This window comes from Danio rerio, chromosome 11, assembly GCF_052040795.2.
Source record: "Danio rerio strain M-AB ecotype USA chromosome 11, GRCz13ab, whole genome shotgun sequence".
Classification (NCBI taxonomy): Eukaryota; Metazoa; Chordata; class Actinopteri; order Cypriniformes; family Danionidae; genus Danio; species Danio rerio.
Window position 1 is genome coordinate 34,798,695 of NC_141031.1, and position 19,950 is coordinate 34,818,644.

General features: G+C 37.1%; 1 protein-coding gene and 1 long non-coding RNA gene across 6 annotated transcripts in view; one reads left to right on the top strand and one right to left on the bottom strand.

The window, feature by feature from the left end:
- LOC137496713 (uncharacterized) overlaps window positions 1-19,950 on the bottom strand; it is a 473,958-nt gene that overhangs the window by 449,977 nt on the left and 4,031 nt on the right. The gene's annotated exons all lie outside the window — the stretch shown is intronic.
- The window catches only part of diaph3 (diaphanous-related formin 3), a 478,885-nt gene that overhangs the window by 314,080 nt on the left and 144,855 nt on the right, over window positions 1-19,950 (top strand). For 4 of the 5 annotated variants that reach the window (XM_087272225.1, XM_087272219.1, XM_087272221.1 and 1 more), the window contains one exon: window positions 8,034-8,198. In XM_087272225.1, coding sequence (XP_087128351.1) covers window positions 8,034-8,198 — 165 coding nt within the window. 5 annotated transcript variants of the gene reach the window in all.

The window sequence follows — 19,950 nt, forward strand, 5'->3', positions numbered from 1 at the left end:
GTACTACCAAAAGAGAGAAATAAGAGATAAAACAGTAAAGATTTTAGTTTGTGCGATGATTGTAGGCTAAATGTCAGTTTTGTTTGCCCCTTTGTGATGAGACATGGGTGCCAATTCAAACCTGAATTAATCATGTTATGTCCGACCCTCTTCGTTTTTCAGTTAAGATAACGTCAACATCGAATAAAATGCATATTTCAAAGCACTTCACAGGACCTTTAAAGATATAGTAAATTGAAACTAAATTTGAAGTTGGATGCCCAGTTTACAAGTTGATATGATTCTTTTGTTTCGTTAAATTTCGCAGTGGTAGTTTAAAGAAATACCCTTTTTTATCCTGTCAAAAACACCTCAGCCTACAGTATGCTGTTTCGCTTAATATCTCTTTTTAATGCTAATGAGCTGCTGCTTCCCTCCCCCTCTCTATGACTTGACTTTACTTTCTTTAATGTTCACAAGTGGAAATTTGTAGTCACCACACCACCACAACAGCATTCACATCACAAAAAACAAAACAAAAAAACAAGCAACACAAATACGTTCAATGTCATCACATAAATTACATTAACAACTCAGTTAACCCTATTCGTACCTAAAACCCAGTATTTAAAATTCTAATGGCAGTCTGTACAAAAGACATTTCTTTACTTGAGGTTGTCTAAAATGTTATTTTGATGGCAAAAGCTGAAAATGTGTATTTAAGGCATTGAAATAAATCTTCAATAATGACCTGTGCTATTTGTTTAATTCATAAATAAAATGTATTTGACTGCAGTATTAGGATTAGCTCAATTCATGCTTGATTAGTTAAACCAGCGCAGCACACACACATCCATCAACCAAGCCTCAGACTTCTGCTTACTATCATATGACTAACGTAGTATTTGAAGCCATTTCCACATTATAATGACAAAACGTGAGATCATGCTGGGCCAGGCTAGTATAATCAAGTATAATCTATTATTGACATTGCAGCCGACCATTATCAATGTAAAGTGTAGTCAAACAAACGTCAATGCTAATGAAAAGTGACAGTGCTGTATTTAACAAGTAACTTCATTTACTGAGGGAAAACTAAAAGCACCATTATTGGCCACTTTGCTATTTGTATACAATAAAAGTAGGAGGGCGGAGTCAATATTTTGCTTGGAAGCAACTACATATGAAGAAGTAACTGGTAGTTTGTAAACCAGCATGACATTAAAACAGGCCAATACGGCACATAAATACACTCCGTTTATAAGAAAAACAAGCTGCATGTTTCCTCGTCAATCTGTCTGAGCTGGCAGACACAACAGAAAGCTAACTAAACACAATAGAAACCTACAAAATGAACATTTAATCTGCTGTCACCTATAAATGCGAGTCTTCAAACAAACTCAGCTAAGACCTGCCATCTCAATATATGAGTTATGATGAAGCTTGAAGACATTTGATTTTTCATTTGCAGATTTATTAATAGTGAGTCAGCTGAATACCCTAAAGCATTTTGCAGATAGGAGAATAACAGCAGGAGAGATCGTATGTTGTGTCACTTTACTGCCGATCTGTTTGTAGTGTGGCTGCGCTTCACCAGGGCATGCGTAATGCTGTTTATAACTCTATCTGTGAGTATAACCTGCTGAAAACAGATCAGCCCTGCGGCCAACACAACACACACACACACACACACACACACACAGAGAAACGAATGCCAGTATGAAAGCAAAGCCGCCTTGGACCTTGATCCAAAGTTTTAACACTAGGTTTTTTTGGGGAGGTTAGCATGATGTGAGGCAGCAGCTTCAAACAGGATTACTAATTAAAACCACATCAAAGTCAAAATATTAGTTGTGATATTTGGAGTAAAGCTTTCCATCTTTGCATAGGCTTTTCTGACCTCACAGCGAGGATTAAACCCAGATTCTCTTTCTTTCATGTCAGAGTTTTTGCATGTGTGTAAGAACTCAGGAATATATACTGTATGTGCAGGATAATATGTTATAGATAGTAGATGCTATAAGGCTAAGTCTGTTATGAAAAGAGCTCTTTGACCTTGTGTGGGATTGTAGGTTAGTCGTCCTTTTATACCTGTACATTTTAGTAAAACACTTCATTCAGCAGTAACAGATGAAAATATTTAAGCTGGGTCCTTGTGTTATATATATATTAGGTGTGTGTGTTTGTCTGTGTGTGATTGTGGACCACATAATCTGTCTAATGTTGCACTGATATATTTAAGGGAATTGCCAAAAATACAATGCATTACTGGTTTTGTTTTATGCCAAAAATCACTAGAATATCAAGTAAAGATCATGTTCCATGAAGACATTTTGAGAATCTCCTACCATGAATATCTCAAAAACTATTTTTTAATTTGTAGTTTTTAAATCGCAACCATTTTGGTTGTAAAGTATACAGTTGAAGTCAGAATTATTAGCCCCCCCTGAAATGTTAACCCCACTGTTCATTTTGTTCCCCTCAATTTCTGTTTAACAGACAGCATTTTTTTTTTACATTTCTAAACATAATAGTTTTAATAACTCATTTCTAATTACTAATGTATTTTATATTTCCCATTATGATAGTAAATAATATTTTATTATTTTTTTTTTTCAAGACACTTCTACACAGCTTTAAATGACATTTAAAAGTTTAACTAGGTTAATTAGGCAGGTTAGGGTAATTAGGCAAGTTATTGTATAATGATGGTTTGTTCTGTAGACTATCAAAAAATAAATAGCTTAAAGGGGCTAATCATTTTGACCCTAAAATGGTCTTTAAAAAATGAAAAACTGCTTTTATTCTTGCTGAAATAAAACAAATAAGACTTTTTCTAAAGAAAAAATATTATTGGACATACTGTGAAAATTTCCTTGCTCTGTTAAACATCATTTGGGAAATATTTAAAAAAGGGAAAAAAATTAAAAGGGGCTAATAATTCTGACTTCAACTGTATGTGCCTGAAATTATGCGGTTATCTAATGGTTCACAAATGAACCATTATGACTGTTTTTTTGGTCTCAGAAATCTAGTCACATATTCTAGTCACATATTATTACGTTTTTTGTCTAAATCAAATGGCAAATGTATGTATTAATGTATGTTCTTCTTCCAACCTTCATCCAAAATATTCACTGATTCTTCTTTTCCTTTTCACACCAGACGTGTTTCCATCATGTTGTTTTTCTGCATGCTCAAATACTGTACATGTTTAACATATGGCTGTGAGTGTGTGCGAGTAAAATGCAAATGAACACACGTCAGGTGTTGGTTAGTGCCACTTGCTACTATTAATATTGCTTTCACTTTAAGCAAAAAAAAATAATTTTTTTTTCAAAATATACCCTATAGAGAAAATCTGCAAATGCCTAGACATAGTCAAGTAGTTGGCTAGGCATAGTTCAGTTCAGTTCACCATTGTTTCATCTATCTCATGTTAATTTCATGAGTGTAAAACCCTGGTGGACAAAAGTTCAGTCAGAACATAAAGCATACTGTTGCGTTACTCATGGCCGTGCCCTCAAGATTTATGTGTACTTTAGTTCACATTCTAAATCATCTGGACCCAACGAGCTGCTGCGTCATCAAAACACAAACTGAAATGTTATACCTGTGATCATTAATTTGCACACCCCTAGCCTCATTTTGAGATTATAACATATATATTTGTATTTACATTTTTAAACTTATAAAGGTATTAACCTTATGTACTCTTATTTTGAAAATGCAAGATGCTTTTTATGCATTACTATGCAATGACTCTGCAGGCCATAGCTTTACAGCTCGTCAACTCAAAATGCGAGATATACAGATTATATATTTATTTAGCATCACCCAGAAAAAGCATAAGGGATGTTTATTTGCATCTCTTAATATAATTTTTAATGTTTATTGAAAAATTTGCCAGATATGTTGGTAATTTTGTGTGTGCGTGAGAGAGAAAGAGAGAGCACTCAGATCCTTTCCTGGGAGAGCTGAGCTCATTAATAATCAAGACCATTCTAAATATGGTCAATTAGGACTTTTTGATTTTAGGGCTATGTTATAGGGTAATAAATAAACACAAACTATTTTTAGAGACTTTCTGAACATACCTAAGGCACACACTTACTATGTACTTATTGGACTTATTGAATCAATGCAGTATACAGATGTGGCTACTGAGAACACATGTTTCTATACACGCAGTGCTGCAATTTGTCACATGGGGTACTTCAGCTGCAAAGGCCACCTTTTCATAAAAAAAAATAAATAAAAAAAATAATAAAAAACTTGCTTTATGGAACAGCCACCAGGTGACTATTTAAAATGTTATTGAATAACTGTACTGAAGGAAGAAAAGCACAAGAAAGAACACCACTTTGAAAGAGAAACCTTTTTTTATTTTATTTATATATAAGTGCTTTAATTTTAGACAGTTATTTAAGATGTTTTAGTTACAAAAAAAAAAAAAAAATTAGAGATAGCCTGCTAGAGAAATTTTATTACAGCGCGAGATCTAAGCGGTATTGATTTACCAGCGAGCATGTGCACGACCATTGGAGCAGAATGGCTGCTACAGTATATCAGCTCAGAATGTTCACTTTACTTTAGTAACATGCGACACCACTTTAGATCACTCGCGCATTCTCAGTAGCCATATCTCTACAGTATGGCAACTTTAATTAGGATTTCAGAACCTTAGGAATAGAATAAATATTGACATTATGCTCAAACAAATACATTCATTCATTCATTCATTTTCCTTTGGTTTAGCCTGTATTTCAGAGGTCACCACACCAGAATGAACCACCAACTATTCCAGCATATGTTTTACGCAGTGAATTCCCTTCCTACTGCAACCCTGTATTGGGAAACACCCATTCTCTCTCACATACACACACACACACACACACACGGCAGACAATTTAGTTTTCACCATTCACCTAAAGCGCATGTTTTTGGACACTGTGGGAAACCAGAGCACCTTAAGGAAACCAGTAGGTACATAAGGAGAACATGCAAACTCCACACCGCAATGCTTACTGGCCCAGCCAGGACTCGAACCGTTGACCTTCATGCTGTGAGGCGACAGTGCTAACCACTGAGCCACTGTTATTTTTCTAGAAATTTAGCAAGATGTTAGTTTTCAGCTTAAAGTGCAATTTAGGTTAGGATAATTAGGCAAGTTATTGGATAACAATGGTTTGTTCTATAGAAATTCTTACGAAGGCTAATAATACAGTATATTAAACTACAAGCCTGACACTACCCAAGGATATGGTTTCAATTTTCAGGAAATCCGCCATTTGTTACATTGTAAAGGCTGAATGAAGTAAATTGCTTTGGAATAAAAAGCCACCATAAAATGCATACATGAACTATTAATACAAATCATAGAAATGGTTGGACCTTGATCCAGAAGGCAACCCTGCTCTCATTGTTGTGGTCGATTATGCACATACAAAAACTACTCAAGTTGTCTTCAGAACGGCTTTGCTTAGGCCTGAATGAATTTGTTATTATTCAGTGTGGGCACAACGGTCTCCTTTAAAACCTGTCATTGTAGAGATCTGCAGCCCACATGCAGCCATTAGATCTAAACACAGTGAGTGTAAAACATAAACATTGGTTTAAATATCTGTCTGCAGTCACTGCAAGTACTTTTTAACCATCTATAATTATGTTTGTTGATGAATAAAATGCTGTGTGTATACATACTTTTTCCAATAAATTACATGTTTTGCATTGGCTCCTACTCTACACACCGGCAGGGCTTTAATTGGGTAAAGATCAGTCATGGATACACTGTAGCGCTCAGGTCTGTGTAGTTGTTGTATCCATAATTAAAATGAACTGGACTATTTATATGTGCTGGGGGTTTTTGCACATGCAGGTTGCACATCTTCGTCAAGTGTTGCATTATGGGTGTGAAGTCATGCGATTGGGGATTAAAAATTAATTGTTTTCAGTTTGTTTTATTCTAAGCGGACACTATTTTTAAACTCCAGCTCTGGCATTTCACAACATCCTTTCCAACTTTAACCTGTTAGACTGAAATAAAAGATTAATAACTTTCCCGTTTTGCTAGTGCACTGTAATAACAATCTTGAAAATTAAATAGCAGTTGTGTAAGTCACTTCTGATTTATTGAACTTCTGTGTTCTGGATTTCTGAAGTAATTTAGAAGGTGACATTTTGATTAATACTGTTTATTATTGGTCACCTGCAATATATATTTTTAATAGATTAAAAATATAAGATATTAACTTTTATATACATTTACTGGCCACTTTATTAGGTACACCTTACTAGTACCATGTTGCACCCCCTTTTGCCTTCAGACCTGACTCAATCCTTCGTGACATAGATTAAACAAGGTACTGGAAATATTCCTCAGAGATTTTGACATGAAAGCATCATGCAGTTGCTGCAGATTTGTCGGCTACACATCCATGTTGCGAATCTCCTATTCCACCACATTCCAAAGGTGCTCTATTAGATTGAGATCTGGTGACTGTGGAGGCCATTTGAGTGCAGTGAATTCCTTGTAATGTTCAAGAAACCAGTGAGATGAATCGCGCTTTATGACATGGTGCGTTATCCTGCTGGAAGTAGCCATCAGAAGATAGGTACACTGTGGTCATAAGGGAATGGACATGGTCAGCAACCATTCTCAGGTAGGCTGTGGCATTGACACGATGCTCAATTGATACTAATGGGCACAAAGTGTGCCAAAAATAAATACTCCACACCATTACACCACCACCACCAACCTGATGTGTTGATACAAAACAAGGTGGATCCATGCTTTTTTGTTAGTGATGCCAAATTTTGACTGTACCATCCGAATGTTGCAGCAGAAATTGAGACTCATTAGACCAGGCAACGTTTTCCAATCTTCTATTGTCCAATTTTGGTGAGCCTGTGTGTGTAGCCTCAGTTTCCTGTTCTTAGGTCACAGGAGTGTCACCCGGTGTGGTCTTCTGCTGCTGTAGCCCATCTGCCTCAAGGTTGGACATGTTCAGAGATGCTCTTCTGCATACCTCAGTTGTAACGAGTGGTTATTTGAGTTACTGTTACCTTTCTATCAGCTGGAACCTGTCTGATCATTTTGCTCTGACCTCTGGGATCAACAAGGCATTTGCGCCCACAGAACTGCCGCTCACTGATTTTTTTTATTGCACCATTCTCTGAAGAATACCCTAGAGATGGTTGTGCGTGAAAATCCCATTAGATCAGCAGTTTCTGAAATACTCAGACCAGCCTGTCTGGCACCAACAACCTTGCCATGTTCAAAGTCACTTAAATCACATTTCATCCCCTTTTTGATGCTCGGCAAACTGCCTCAAATCGTCTTGATGTCCACATGCCTAAATACATTAGATTTAATTGGCTTGTTAGAAATTTGCATTACCAAGCAGTTAGACCTAATTGACCTTATTCTAAAACGCGGAAGTGCGCCTGTTTTCACGATTGTCTTAGAACTTCCGATTCAGTCGCCTATGGGAGAAATGACTAGGAATAATAAACGGCAGAAAATAGTCAAACTACTTGCTCAACAAAAAAAATGTTTGTGTGACTATACCGACCAAGTAGAATAATATACTAAGAAAATATCAAATTGCAACATCAAGCAGCATAACGAGCAGTTTTTAACGTCAAAAAATGAATGGAAGTGAATGAGACCGAAAGTCTCATGCCAAAAAGATTCAAATGGCTGCGCCCGCTCGTCGGTGAAGAATAAGGTGAATAAAGTGGTTGGTGAGTGTGTGCTGTTTTAACTGAGTTACATGAATTTGTCTATTGTTTTTGCACTATTGTCTTTACATCACAATGAGAGCTAAATCTTAACTCGTACACCTGATTATATTTTATGATGGTCTTCTTTCACAAGAGGATCTTCATTTTTAGATGGCATAAAAGTTTAGTTTTATTATTAAGCCACATTTTTTAAATACTGTATGAGTTTTTGAATTTCTTGTTTCTTACCAGTTGATACACAACACTATTTTACATTCACATTTTGACTTGTATATTCTTGGTCAAAGTCCTTGACAATGATTCCCCACAGTTTCTCCACGCAGGCGAGAGATCAGTACCAGAAGCTAGTGGTCATGCACAGTAATATGGTGACCCTTTACCTCAACATGCTGGAGTATTTCGCCATCGACCCCAAAAAGACTTCTGTGGAGGAACTCTTCACTGACCTCAGCAACTTCAGAGCAATGTTCATGGTAAGCCGCCCACTCTGATTCAGCTCATAATCACACCCACTTTACCTTATGAAATAGCCGTGTCAGTGCCAGTTTGAGGCCAGCTTGTGTTTGCAGGATCTGCAGCTTTACAGTAACCCAATAACATCCCATGTCTTTAAAGGCCATTTATTATGCCCTTCCACAAGATGTGATTTTAGTCTCGGGTATTCCCAGTAAGTGTCTGTGAAGTTTCACCTCAAAAGTACCAAACGGATCAGTTGGGGGTTTTTAGGGTTGATCTGTTTTGATGTGCATCACTTAAAATGCAAATGAGGTGCACATTCCAGCCACATCTTCAAAAGGGAGCAGTGTGTATACAATACATCTTTACATACTAAACCTACAGCAATAAACAGCTGCTAGAGGGAACAATAGAGAGAGAGAGAGAGAGAAAGAACCAGTGTTCAGCTGCATATGAATAAACTCAAACACCTAGGAGAATCAAGCAGAACATCTCACAATGGTTATTTGATACAGTTATATACAGTACAGTACAGTACTTGAGGACTCATTTTGCAATGATAGTTGAAACACACACACACACACACACACAAATACTTTAATAATGTTTACTGAGCACTTTAATGAAAAGATGCATATTCTGCGCACTATATCAACATGATATTTATATATGGTTGTGTTCAATTATTAATTCTCATACATGCTCATGTAGTAAATATGTGAGTTTTTATTGTGTACGTCAGCCGTTCTTAATCCTGGTCTTTGCGGTCCCTCTGCTATGCATATTCTATATGTTTCTCTTACCGCTTCAGAGGTTTCAATATTTGAACGCGAGTGCCCTGCGAAGTGGACATCACAGGATATTCTGCCGCGATTCCAGTTTAAAAGTGTGTTCTATTTTATTTATTTTATGCTAATAATGTGATTCACATGACCGTTCAAACTACTGTAATAATTAAAAATGCTGCAAACATTTGTGTATCTCAGGAGTCTCAAACTGCCAGCCAGCCCTCCTCCTCCCTCCTGCCCGCAACTGACATCAAAATCATAAGCCACTTGTGGTTTTGACCCGCCACCTAGTAGACATTTATAGTACTGCATTCAGATTAGTTTTACTTTCATTTTCTCTCAGCAAACGGTCCAGAGTAACACACAAGCATTTTAATTTTGTGGATGATTTTAAATGTTAAATTTATATCTGTAAGTGCTCTATTTTTACTAAAGCTCTATTTTTGTAAATATTCAAGGGTCGTTTGATTATTATCAATTTTATACCACTTGTATTTTGTTGTACAAACACTTCTATATGGCTCACACATTATGGTGGTGGTGTAACAAATATGATAATTTTGCTAATATTCCATTCAAATGGTCTCATTTAATAGATTTTCCTCATATATTTATTAGGGTTTGCATAAAATCTATGTACGTTAGTAAAATTGTACTGTTAGTTGAATTGAGTTGTTAAGGTAAATGTAATTATGTACATACTTTTCCTCCTATCAATTGTCAGTCATTGAAAAGGCCCCCTGCCAATTTGAGTTTGACACCCCTGGTGTTTTTTTTATTATTTTTTTTTATATGAATTAACCTTCAAGTTGAGCTGAGGGTAAAGAGCAGCGAACAGCTTGTAAGGAACAAGTCCATCTCAACACAATTTCTTGGATCTCTCTTCTAATGAGCTGGTTACCTAAATCAAGTGTTTTCAACAAAATAGACATGCAAAATAACAGTGTGAGAGCCAGGATTGAGAACCACTGGTGTATAGAACCATCTCTGAGAATTTATTTTAGCAAAGACCTTCTTATATTGCCCCTTGTTCACATAGCAGTTTGTAGTGAAGATTTATGCAGAAATAAACTAATTTTGGTACGTTTTGAGATGCTTTTCTTTCTAAATTAAAAGTAATTCACTGTGTCTTCAATGGGTCAGATCCTAGTGGAATAATATGATTTTTATATTTAGTCTTGCATGAATTCTGGCGCAATGCCAGACACAATTAAGAGACATTGTTGCTAATACTCAGCTACTTGAGTGTGAATAAAATGGAGGGCGGTGTACAACCAAACAACTCTCTGAGGGTGGAGACTACAGTAATTAGTCTACACAGGACTGTCATTCATCGGCTGTGGATAGAGCCTAATTTTATATCACATTGCTTAGCCACATACCTATTGAGATTGGTTTGTTTTAACGAGGATTCAAAAATAAGGAGTGCATGTTATTTTACTAGTGTGAAATATTCCTTTAGGAAATCTGGTTCTTTTTTTTCTTCTAATGCTGGCCTACAAGTTCTGATCTTATTGAAAAAGAGGAAGAGATGTGTACTGTATGTTGCCATAAACAGATGGAATACTGACTAATTAGTAGCCAAATATCGCTCGCCCTACAATGAGAGGTGCAGGTTATAGTTTCTTTCTCCACTTTCTGTCATTGAGTATGCAATTGTGCGCCTCTTCATTCCCATTCTGAAGGTTCTAGTGCACTAATCTGACAAAAGAGAAGCCGCCTGTCTCCTTTATGAGAAACCATTTGAAATGCAAAGTTATTTTCCACTTGGCTGCTACAGTGATGAGACGAATCTCGTCGCCTTTATTATTTTAAATGATTTCATGATGGAAATGCTGAAATTTGGGGAATGTACTGACGGTGGGTCTGCCATCCGATGCATGATAATGCACTCCTGTGGCGCCTTTAAAAGCCGTCCGTCGTTCAGAGAGGGATGCAGAACTTGCGCTCCCGTCAAACACTCTGTACTGTACTCTGTCACACTTGATGAGTTTTCACTCTTGCTGTGAAACAAGGCGACAGAGCACGATAGGGGTTGTGATGGACCAACATCAACAGTCTGAATAATGAAGCACGAAGGGCGCAGGCTGCTAGTTTAAAAGAGATTCTTGATTGTGTTTTGCTGTATAGGCTTTGGACTCGGCCTCCTAAGGATGCTACGTTTGACACATGCAAAAATAACACTGTGACGGACGCATTATTCAGAACGATTTGACTATAAAGCGTCAGGAAAGAGACTGTAAATATTCATCACAGTCATTGATGTCTTGTCTGGAAAAGGAATTTTCAAACTTGCTGTAGTTTCTCTGAAAAAGTGTTCAAAAATTGTCATTTTTTAAATTAATTATAATAAATACCATGATGAATTTAAGTGTTATCATACAACTGATTTGTTTCACAATATAAAAAATCACCATCAAACATTTAGAATCAATTTTACTCACTTATTTAGGAGGATATGTTTGAATAAACATGTATCTCGAGTTGCCTTTAAATATGCCTCTCCTGTCCGTTGTTCTCTGTTATACAGCATGTCCTTCTCTCCTTCTTCCAGCCCTTTTCCAGGTCAGTGAGTTTTCAGCCCTCAGAAGCAGCTTGTTTAAATCAATGCTGAGGAGTGGCAGGGGACCAGCAGACTACAGGCCTTCATACACATTCACCTTACTGTATGCACTCGCACATTTCTGCACGCATGCAGACCCGCAGCCACACGTGCTTAGTCATCTTCTCAATAACATCTCTCTCTCTCTCCCGCTTTCCTCGCTTCTGACTGCTTTTTTCTACAGAATGACATTGACAGCATGTCTGGGGTTTGATGGAGATTGTTTTTGGCCGCTGCTCCACTGATTCCCAGAAGCGCGGGCACATATAGTGCACACACACTCCAACTTCCTCACCCCGTTTTCCTGTTCTGATTCTTAGGGTGGAAAAGTGACAAACGAAGAAAGAAAAGACAAAAGGAAAGGCTAGGAGACAGGCTAATATGGGATTCATACAGAGAATTAAAAGAAAAAGGAGGGGGAAAAGTAATAATGCAGCAAATGACCATTCCTGCCATTCAGAGCGGTATGAATAATTGAATTTGTGTAGGGAGAGACAAAGATCCCAACTCGGCTCACCTCCTTTCACTTTTCCTCCATATAGGAGCATTCACAGAGCTTCATCAACAGCATTTTGGCCATTATAAGACCATTTAAATGTTTGAAATGCTAGATAATTCTCATTCTGGTTATCATTCAGAGTCTTTTATGATGCTCAAAACTACTATTCATACTGCAAAAATCCAATTATCTGGCAGTGTTTGTCTATTTTTTGTTTCACATATTTAAATATAATTGAAGCAAACATTTACTTTGAGAGATGCATCTAATTTAGAAGCTAGACCCAAGACTGCATAATCTTTTTTTTTAAAGAGAAAACATTTAATGCAAGTTCATCTTGTCTTTTTGTACTGCCATTAGTTTGTTATTAGTATTATTTATTTTATTTATTAACATTGATGCTATAAAATAAGTTAATATATAATATTTAATAATTTAATAATATTTATATATTTAATATATAAAATAGTTATATAATTTTGGATAAAGTGTAATGTTAAAAATAAAAATAATTCTTTGATGTATTCAATTATAGATTTATTTATTAACCACAATCATAGATTTATTTATTAACCATTTTATTTATTTATTTATACTGTAGCAATCTTTATTTGATGCTCAAAAATACTATTCATACTGTAAAATTCCAATTATCTGACAGTGGTTGTATAATTTTTAGGTTTCATATGTTTAAATGTGATTAAAACAAACATTTACTTAGAAAGATTTTTGCATTTAATTTAAAGGTGAGACACATGATAGCATACAAATGTTTTTTTTTTTTAATAGAAAATATTTGCTGCAGGCTTATTTGTCTTATTTAACTGGCATTTGTTTAATATTATTATTTATTTAAAATTTTATTAACATTATGCTAAAAAGTAATGCAGTTATATAATAATATTTGTGGATGCAGTGTAATGATTTAAATAAAAAGTGTAAGTAATTTATAATTTGTAAGTCATTCATCCATTTATAACAATCTTTATTAGATTCATATAAAATAATTCTGTTTGGAGTTTGCATGTTTGTGTGGGTTTTCACCGGGTGCTCTGGTTTCCCCCACAATACAAAGACATGCGGGTATAGGTGAATTGAATAAACTAAATTGGCGGTAGTGTATGGATCTTTCCCGGTGCTGGGTTGCAGCTGGAAGGACATCGGCTGTGTAAAACATATCCTGGATAAGTTGTCGGTTCATGTGTGCCGACCCGTGATGAATAAAGGGACTTAGCCGAAGGAAAATAAATCAATAATTAATAAATGATATTTGCCATTAATTGTACTATTTTTCCTGATAGACAAGCAGGCAGCTGTTTCGATAGCCAGCTACTGTATGCTGTTTTTAAAAGTACTTTATATGTAATAGGTTGATTTGATATGACTATGCAGCATTTACAACATATATCATTTCTTTCATGCTTAAACTGCTGTTCATAGGTAGTAGGCAGCTTAAATTTGATTACCTTACTGCCAGTATTCTGTCTACAAATTCTGTTTATGTAGGCAGCTGTTATTCAGACACTCTCTTTTCTTAAAATAGTGTGTCTGTGATACCCAAAATGCTAGGTTTTCAAACAGTCATGGAGTGCAATTTAGAAAAAAAAGAAAGCAAAAACCGATTAGGTGAGCAACAGATGAAAGGACTCTGTTTTTAGGTCTGTGGTCAAATCTGTATGTTCTTTTTGGTAGATGTGTCATTATGTTTCTACCATTGTTGTTGTTTTTTTTCCTTTCCGTTGTTGTATACTTAGTAGATTTGTTGAGGATTGCCAGGATTTTCAGAGCTAGGGTTATTTTTGCAACATTCCAAACCCATGATTCCACTTAAAGCTGCTCTGATTTAAAGAGTCCCTATTTTGTGTCATAAAAGGTCATTTTTTTTTTAGTTTTGGGGGTCTCCAACAACAGGCTAATATGCATGCAAGGTCAAAAACACTTTCATTGTCTTATAATTTGCATTTATTTTTACCCTATTATCCCAACGACTCCCATATGATTTGTTCAGCACAGTATTTCTTCATACAGTACAAGCCGCGTGGAGCGGTTACAATTAACAAAACACAATTAAATACATAATTTGCAAGCTAGAGAAAACAATGAGGCAACCATTTTAATTGCACTAAAGTTACTTACACTTGTGAAATATTTTGGAAGGAACTGATCTATGAACTGTGTAAAGTTCCTGTCAAGCTCTGACAAAGTCCCAAACATCAATAGTCTTTTCTGATCCTTCCTATAAAAAACGGCCGACCAATGCCCTGTTGTAAGCATGTAAATTGGTGAAGCACTCGTCAGAAATATGACGGAAACACAGCACAAGGCTTGGGGCTTTAATGCTGAGTTATTTTTGAAAAAAATAACCTCAACCACTGACTCTTCACATCACATAGTTTTTGGGTAGGGAAAATAACACTAACTTTCCCTCACTCTTCAGAGCGTCTTCACAGCGTCTACTTGACTTAACTGGGACCTGCTTCAGTGTTTGTGGGCAGGGCTGGGAGTTTTAATTTTTCCATGCGCAAAAATTGGGCAGAGCTTGAGTTCCGTATTGACGTCACGCTGACACGTCTAAAGATTTAATATTGCAGCGATTCATTTGACCCACTATGAGGCGACTCTTCTAGATGAATCAATAGTTTTAAAAATGGTGCACTTTCAGATTTAAGCCTTAGCTGGATATTTCACTTCACTTAGAGCTGTGCTACACACTGCATTGAAGGTCATTTTCAAAAACCTATTATAGGGGCTCTTTAAAATAAAATGACTAAGATTTCAGATTGGATTATAATAATAATAATAATAATAATAATAATAATTTAATTCCACACCTTGCTCTAAGCTGTAGGCGGCTCTAAGAATTTATCCTCTCATGTGAAATACCGAAAAATTCCAAAATAGGGGTGAATTCTTTTAAGTAGCAGTTAATTTTAAGGCTAAAGCTCAAGAGAGTCATGCAAGCCTTGCCAAACCTCTGAATCACACCCTATAATCCTGTACCATGGGAGCTGCTGTGGCAACCAGCACTCTTTCATTACTACAGTTGACTCTTGACCTTTAGCTGGCAGCTCTGCCTTATCAGCAAACAGCCACACTGTTACACGCAGACACATCAAAACACTGAAGCGCTGTCCAAGCCTTCCTCATAACACACCAGAGCCAGGTGAGCATTCTGTCACTTGCAGTTCATTCTGTTAGATTCTCTATCACTAACACTCTAAGAGATGCTAATGTCGAACATGCCCTCATTCACTCTGAGCCCCTAGCGCACCGGCCACTAGTCATTTTTTGTTAAACCATGTGTGTTTCAGAGTCTTTTAGTGTGGGTGTGTGTATGAGCGTTCCCCCTCTCTGCTCACCCACCCGTTTGAAATAGACCAGCAGCAGTTCGGCGGTGCTGACAGGAATCCAATTGACCGTGGCTAATGGCAGACAGACAAGGGAGAGTGGGTGAACACGGGATGACCTGCAGGCGGAGAAAGAGAGAGAACGGGATAGAAAATGGGCATTTGCTCATCTCTCCTTGGCACAACTCGTAAAGCGACAATTCACTTGGCTGTTTATTATATATAAGTTCATTAAAATGCTTATATAGTCTGCTATAAGAGCAATCAATGCAATAAATGCAGGATTTAATAGAGCTCATATTGATGATAATGAGGCTGTTCCGCAAACTAACAAGCTGCCCACTTGGACTGTATTGTGAAGCATCATAAGCATATATAAATTAGTGGCCAACATTGTTTCTGGCTTAGGAAAATTGATTTTGTTGCACAAACTGGGTTTATTTTGATGTTAGTCTTGTGTAGCCAGACCTGTAACCAGACAGCTGAAGGTCTGGACAATATCATAGCTTTCATTTCACATCACAGATGCCTCAAAGCAAGAAGGTTGCTGGTTCGAGCCAATTGGTTTGGGCAAGTTGGCATTTCTGTGTGAAGTTTGCATGTTCCTCCTGTGTTTGCATGGGTTTTTCCCCCACAGTCCATAGACATGTGCTATAAGTGAATTAGGTGAACTAAATTGGCCGTAGTGTATGAGTATGTGGGTGAATGTAAGGATGTATGGGTGTTTCCCAGTACTCAAAACCAAGACAAGACAGTTAGCCTCTAAAGCCATATTTGAAAAGCCCCAATGTGGGCAGTTCACAAGGTTTCGGGCTGAAACTATTTCTTCAACCAGATAGACGTTTTCAGTTTCATTTATCATCTCCATTTGTTTTTTAGCGAGTAGCTTTAATATCAAACGACCAGCACCCAGTCCAACTTCAATTTCAAACTGAGGGAATTCCCTGTGTTCATGCAGTTAGTGGAAAGAGGACAGAGAGGCAGGGTGCTGCTTGCATTGACAGTGTTTCATTTCACATCCCAACTCATTGACTCATGTTTTGGTGTTGGGTGACACGGTGGCTTATTGGTTAGCACGGTTGTCTCAAAGCAAGAAGGTCGCTGGTTCAAGCTTGTTGGTTTGGGTCAGTTGGCATTTCTGTGTGGAGTTTGCATGTTCCTCCCGTGTTTGCATGTGTTTTCCCCCACAGTCCAAACTCGTACACTATACAGTAGGTGAACTAGGTGAACTAAATTGGCGGTAGTGTATGAGTATGTGTGTGATTGTGAGGATGTATGGGTGTTTCCCAGGACTTACGGCTGAAAGGGCATCCGCTGCATAAAACATATGCTCAAATAGTTAATTCATTTCATTGCTACTTCATCGCTACAGTTCATTCTGCTCTGGTGACCCCTGATAAACAAGGGACTAAGCTGAAGGAAAATAAATGAATAAATGTTTAGGCGTGTGAAACACACTTTCGAAAAAGTGTCTAGCTAATTATGATTAGCACTCATGGTCACAGATGTAAACAGACTTGATAGGGTTTGGCACCGGTTGGGCCATCAACTGTTTCCAGTTGGACAATGAATGATCACAATACACTGCATATTTCTATAATAAGTGCTCTTTAAAATGAAATCTGTAAGATTTCAGATTGGATTAATAATAATAATAATAATAATAATAATAATAATAATAATAACAATAATGATTACATTTCTCACTTTGCTTTAAGCTGTAGGATCTAAGAATTTATTCTCTCATGTAAAATACCAAAAAAATTACAAAATAGGGGGTGATTTCTTTAAAGATGCAGCTAATTTTGAGGCTAAAGCTTTGGCACCAGTTTGGCCATTAACTGTTTCCAGTTGGACCATGAATAATCACAGTACACAGCATCTTCCAGAAGATATTTACTGTAGTAAATATTTATATAATGTTTTTCCCTCCATTGTGTGAGTATGCAGAAGAATGGCTACATTGAAGAACCAATTAAATATGAATAACTAAACTCAAATCAATTAGAATAAATTGTAGACCAAGGTCCTTCAAATCCAGACTAGAAGGTCCACTATCTTGAGTTTATCTCCAATTCCAATCAAACCCACTTGAACTGGATAACCATGATCGATAAATGAAAGTACTAGAAACTATTACTTTTTTTTTTTTTTTTTTTGGTATACTATGCTTATAGATCATATTAATTTATTTGAGTTTCAAGCATCAGTTTGCAGCATTTTCTTGCTATTCAAATCTCCTCTTTCATGGCCTCAAGGGACAGTAATGTATCCACCAGATTCACACATCAGAATTTTTTCATCAGATAATCTGCCATTCTTTAGTCGACTTCTTTCACGTGTTGTTTGTGTTTATACAGTAGAGAGATTCAATTGGGGATGGATGTCTGTGTGAGTTTGATTGAGTTGGAGCCAGTCAAAATCCTACAAGACAGTTAGCCCCTAGAGCTATATTTGAAAAGCCTTAATGTGGACAGTTCACAAGGTTTCTGAGTGAAATTATTTCTTCAACCTGATTGTAACATTTTCAGTTTCATTTATCATCCTCATTTCTTTTTTATCAAGTAACATTAATGCCAAATGACCGGCACCCAGTCCAAACTCAATCTCAAACTTAGGGAATTCCCTGCGCTCATGCAGTCAGTGTAAAGAAAGGACAGAGGCAGGGTGCTGCTTGGATTGACAGCGTTTATCGACTTCTTTGTCTTTGCTCGTTGTTGAACTGCGCTAAGAGACAGAGTAGAGAGCTGTAGGGCACCTCCTGGAGACCTGTCCATACCCCCTATATGTTCAGTAACTAAATTCCATTGATTCCCACTAATTCTAGGAATCGCAGAGCATTTTGAGTGTGCTAATTTGACCTCTATTGGTTTGTATTTTGTGTACTGTTTCTTGTACATTGTGAGGTTACAAAAGCTGAAAGCAGTTCACATTTCTAATTGCTATTTGCCTAAAAAGCTTGATTGCTAACTTTAATGAGCAATCTCTCACCTTGAAGTTCTTTCTCTTCCGAGTTTCTCTTTAACGTAAACAAAATGGCTCATTTTGTCCAATGCCAAAGCAATTACTATAGCGAAATTAACTTCGGTCACTATAACCCTCCATAGCGCTTCTGTATCTCCCTGAATTGTCTCCTGTCAAACTGAATTTGATGCGAGTGAAGGGGAAAATAGCGAGGGCCTCAGTCCTGGCACGACTGCAGTAATTAAGTTCAAACGATGACTAGAAAATGGAGACCGGCTCTGTAATGAGAAAACAGACGATTTCGGGATGAGGGAGACCGCAGAGTTCCGTCCTAATTTCTGCACCCTGTGTTTATCTCTTTTCCCTCGCTCGCCACCTTAACACAGTTAAAGGCCATTTATGCAAATGAGAAGCGAGGAGTTTAATCCCCTATTGACTGAAAGAGTGGGCGGAGTCTAATCAGACACATCGGGCTTGGCAGGAGCCGAGCAGATTTGTAGAGAGAGCGTCTTCATCAGATTAGCAGGGTTATACGAGGTAGGCAGGCAGCTGTTGTGATCTATATTAAGGCATGTCTTATGAGAGCCCCGGCTTTGAGTTTAGAGTTTGCCAGGCATCAATCACTTGTAACTGCATTTTAGACTCTTTTTCGACACACTTTGTTCAGCTCACATGGAGCCGTCTCTCACAGTGAGCGCTGATTTAAATAGACTCCCAAATACAAGGGTAGAAGTTTGCAGAGAGTGTGAAACTAAACACAAACATTTTGCACCCATGCTTCTTTTTCACAAGTTCCTTTGTTCCTGCGCTTTCCACTAAAACGATGCCTTGGCCAAAGCTATTACGATAAAACTTGCAGACAAACAAACACTCCAGGAGTCTTTCTCATAGCTTTGAGAACATATTTTAACACCTAAAGTAATGGAATTCACTGTCGATGCATTGCAGTCGGAAGTTATATATACCCAATAAAATCTGCATAGTATTTCTAGATGTTTCATTTCAGAAAGGAGTGGAAAGTAGTCATTGGGGAGACTTTGCAGCACAACAACAACAACAATATCAAATTAATTCAGATCAGGTGCTATTGTGGACCTCTTTGTTGTAATAGAAGTGATCTAATTTGGTTTTGGATTAAGGCCCATTCAAAACAAAGAACAATAGCCGAGTAGTTATATTAGCATCTACAGTACACCAACTCACAGTGATGATGTGGTCATATTATCAAACATTTCCTGGGAATCCTGCATGCGGAATCAAATTAATAGTATAAAATGGATAAAGAACAGGCTGCACAAAACGCACTTTTGAAACTTTCATGATGGGCCTTTAACTCCAATTTTAAGTGTGATTTTTATTTTGCAATGACTATTTTGACTTGGAGAATTTGGTAAATGTGAAATTGCCTTGATTGTTGTAGTGTTATCTGCCACTTTAAAGGCATTGTTCACCCTAAAAAGAAAATCTAAACACCATTTTCTTTAGTGGTTCCAAACTTTTACTGTGCATTCACACCGAGAGCGTCAGATGGTTCTGGCCGCTCTGGTGACAATGCAGTCTGCCTTCACA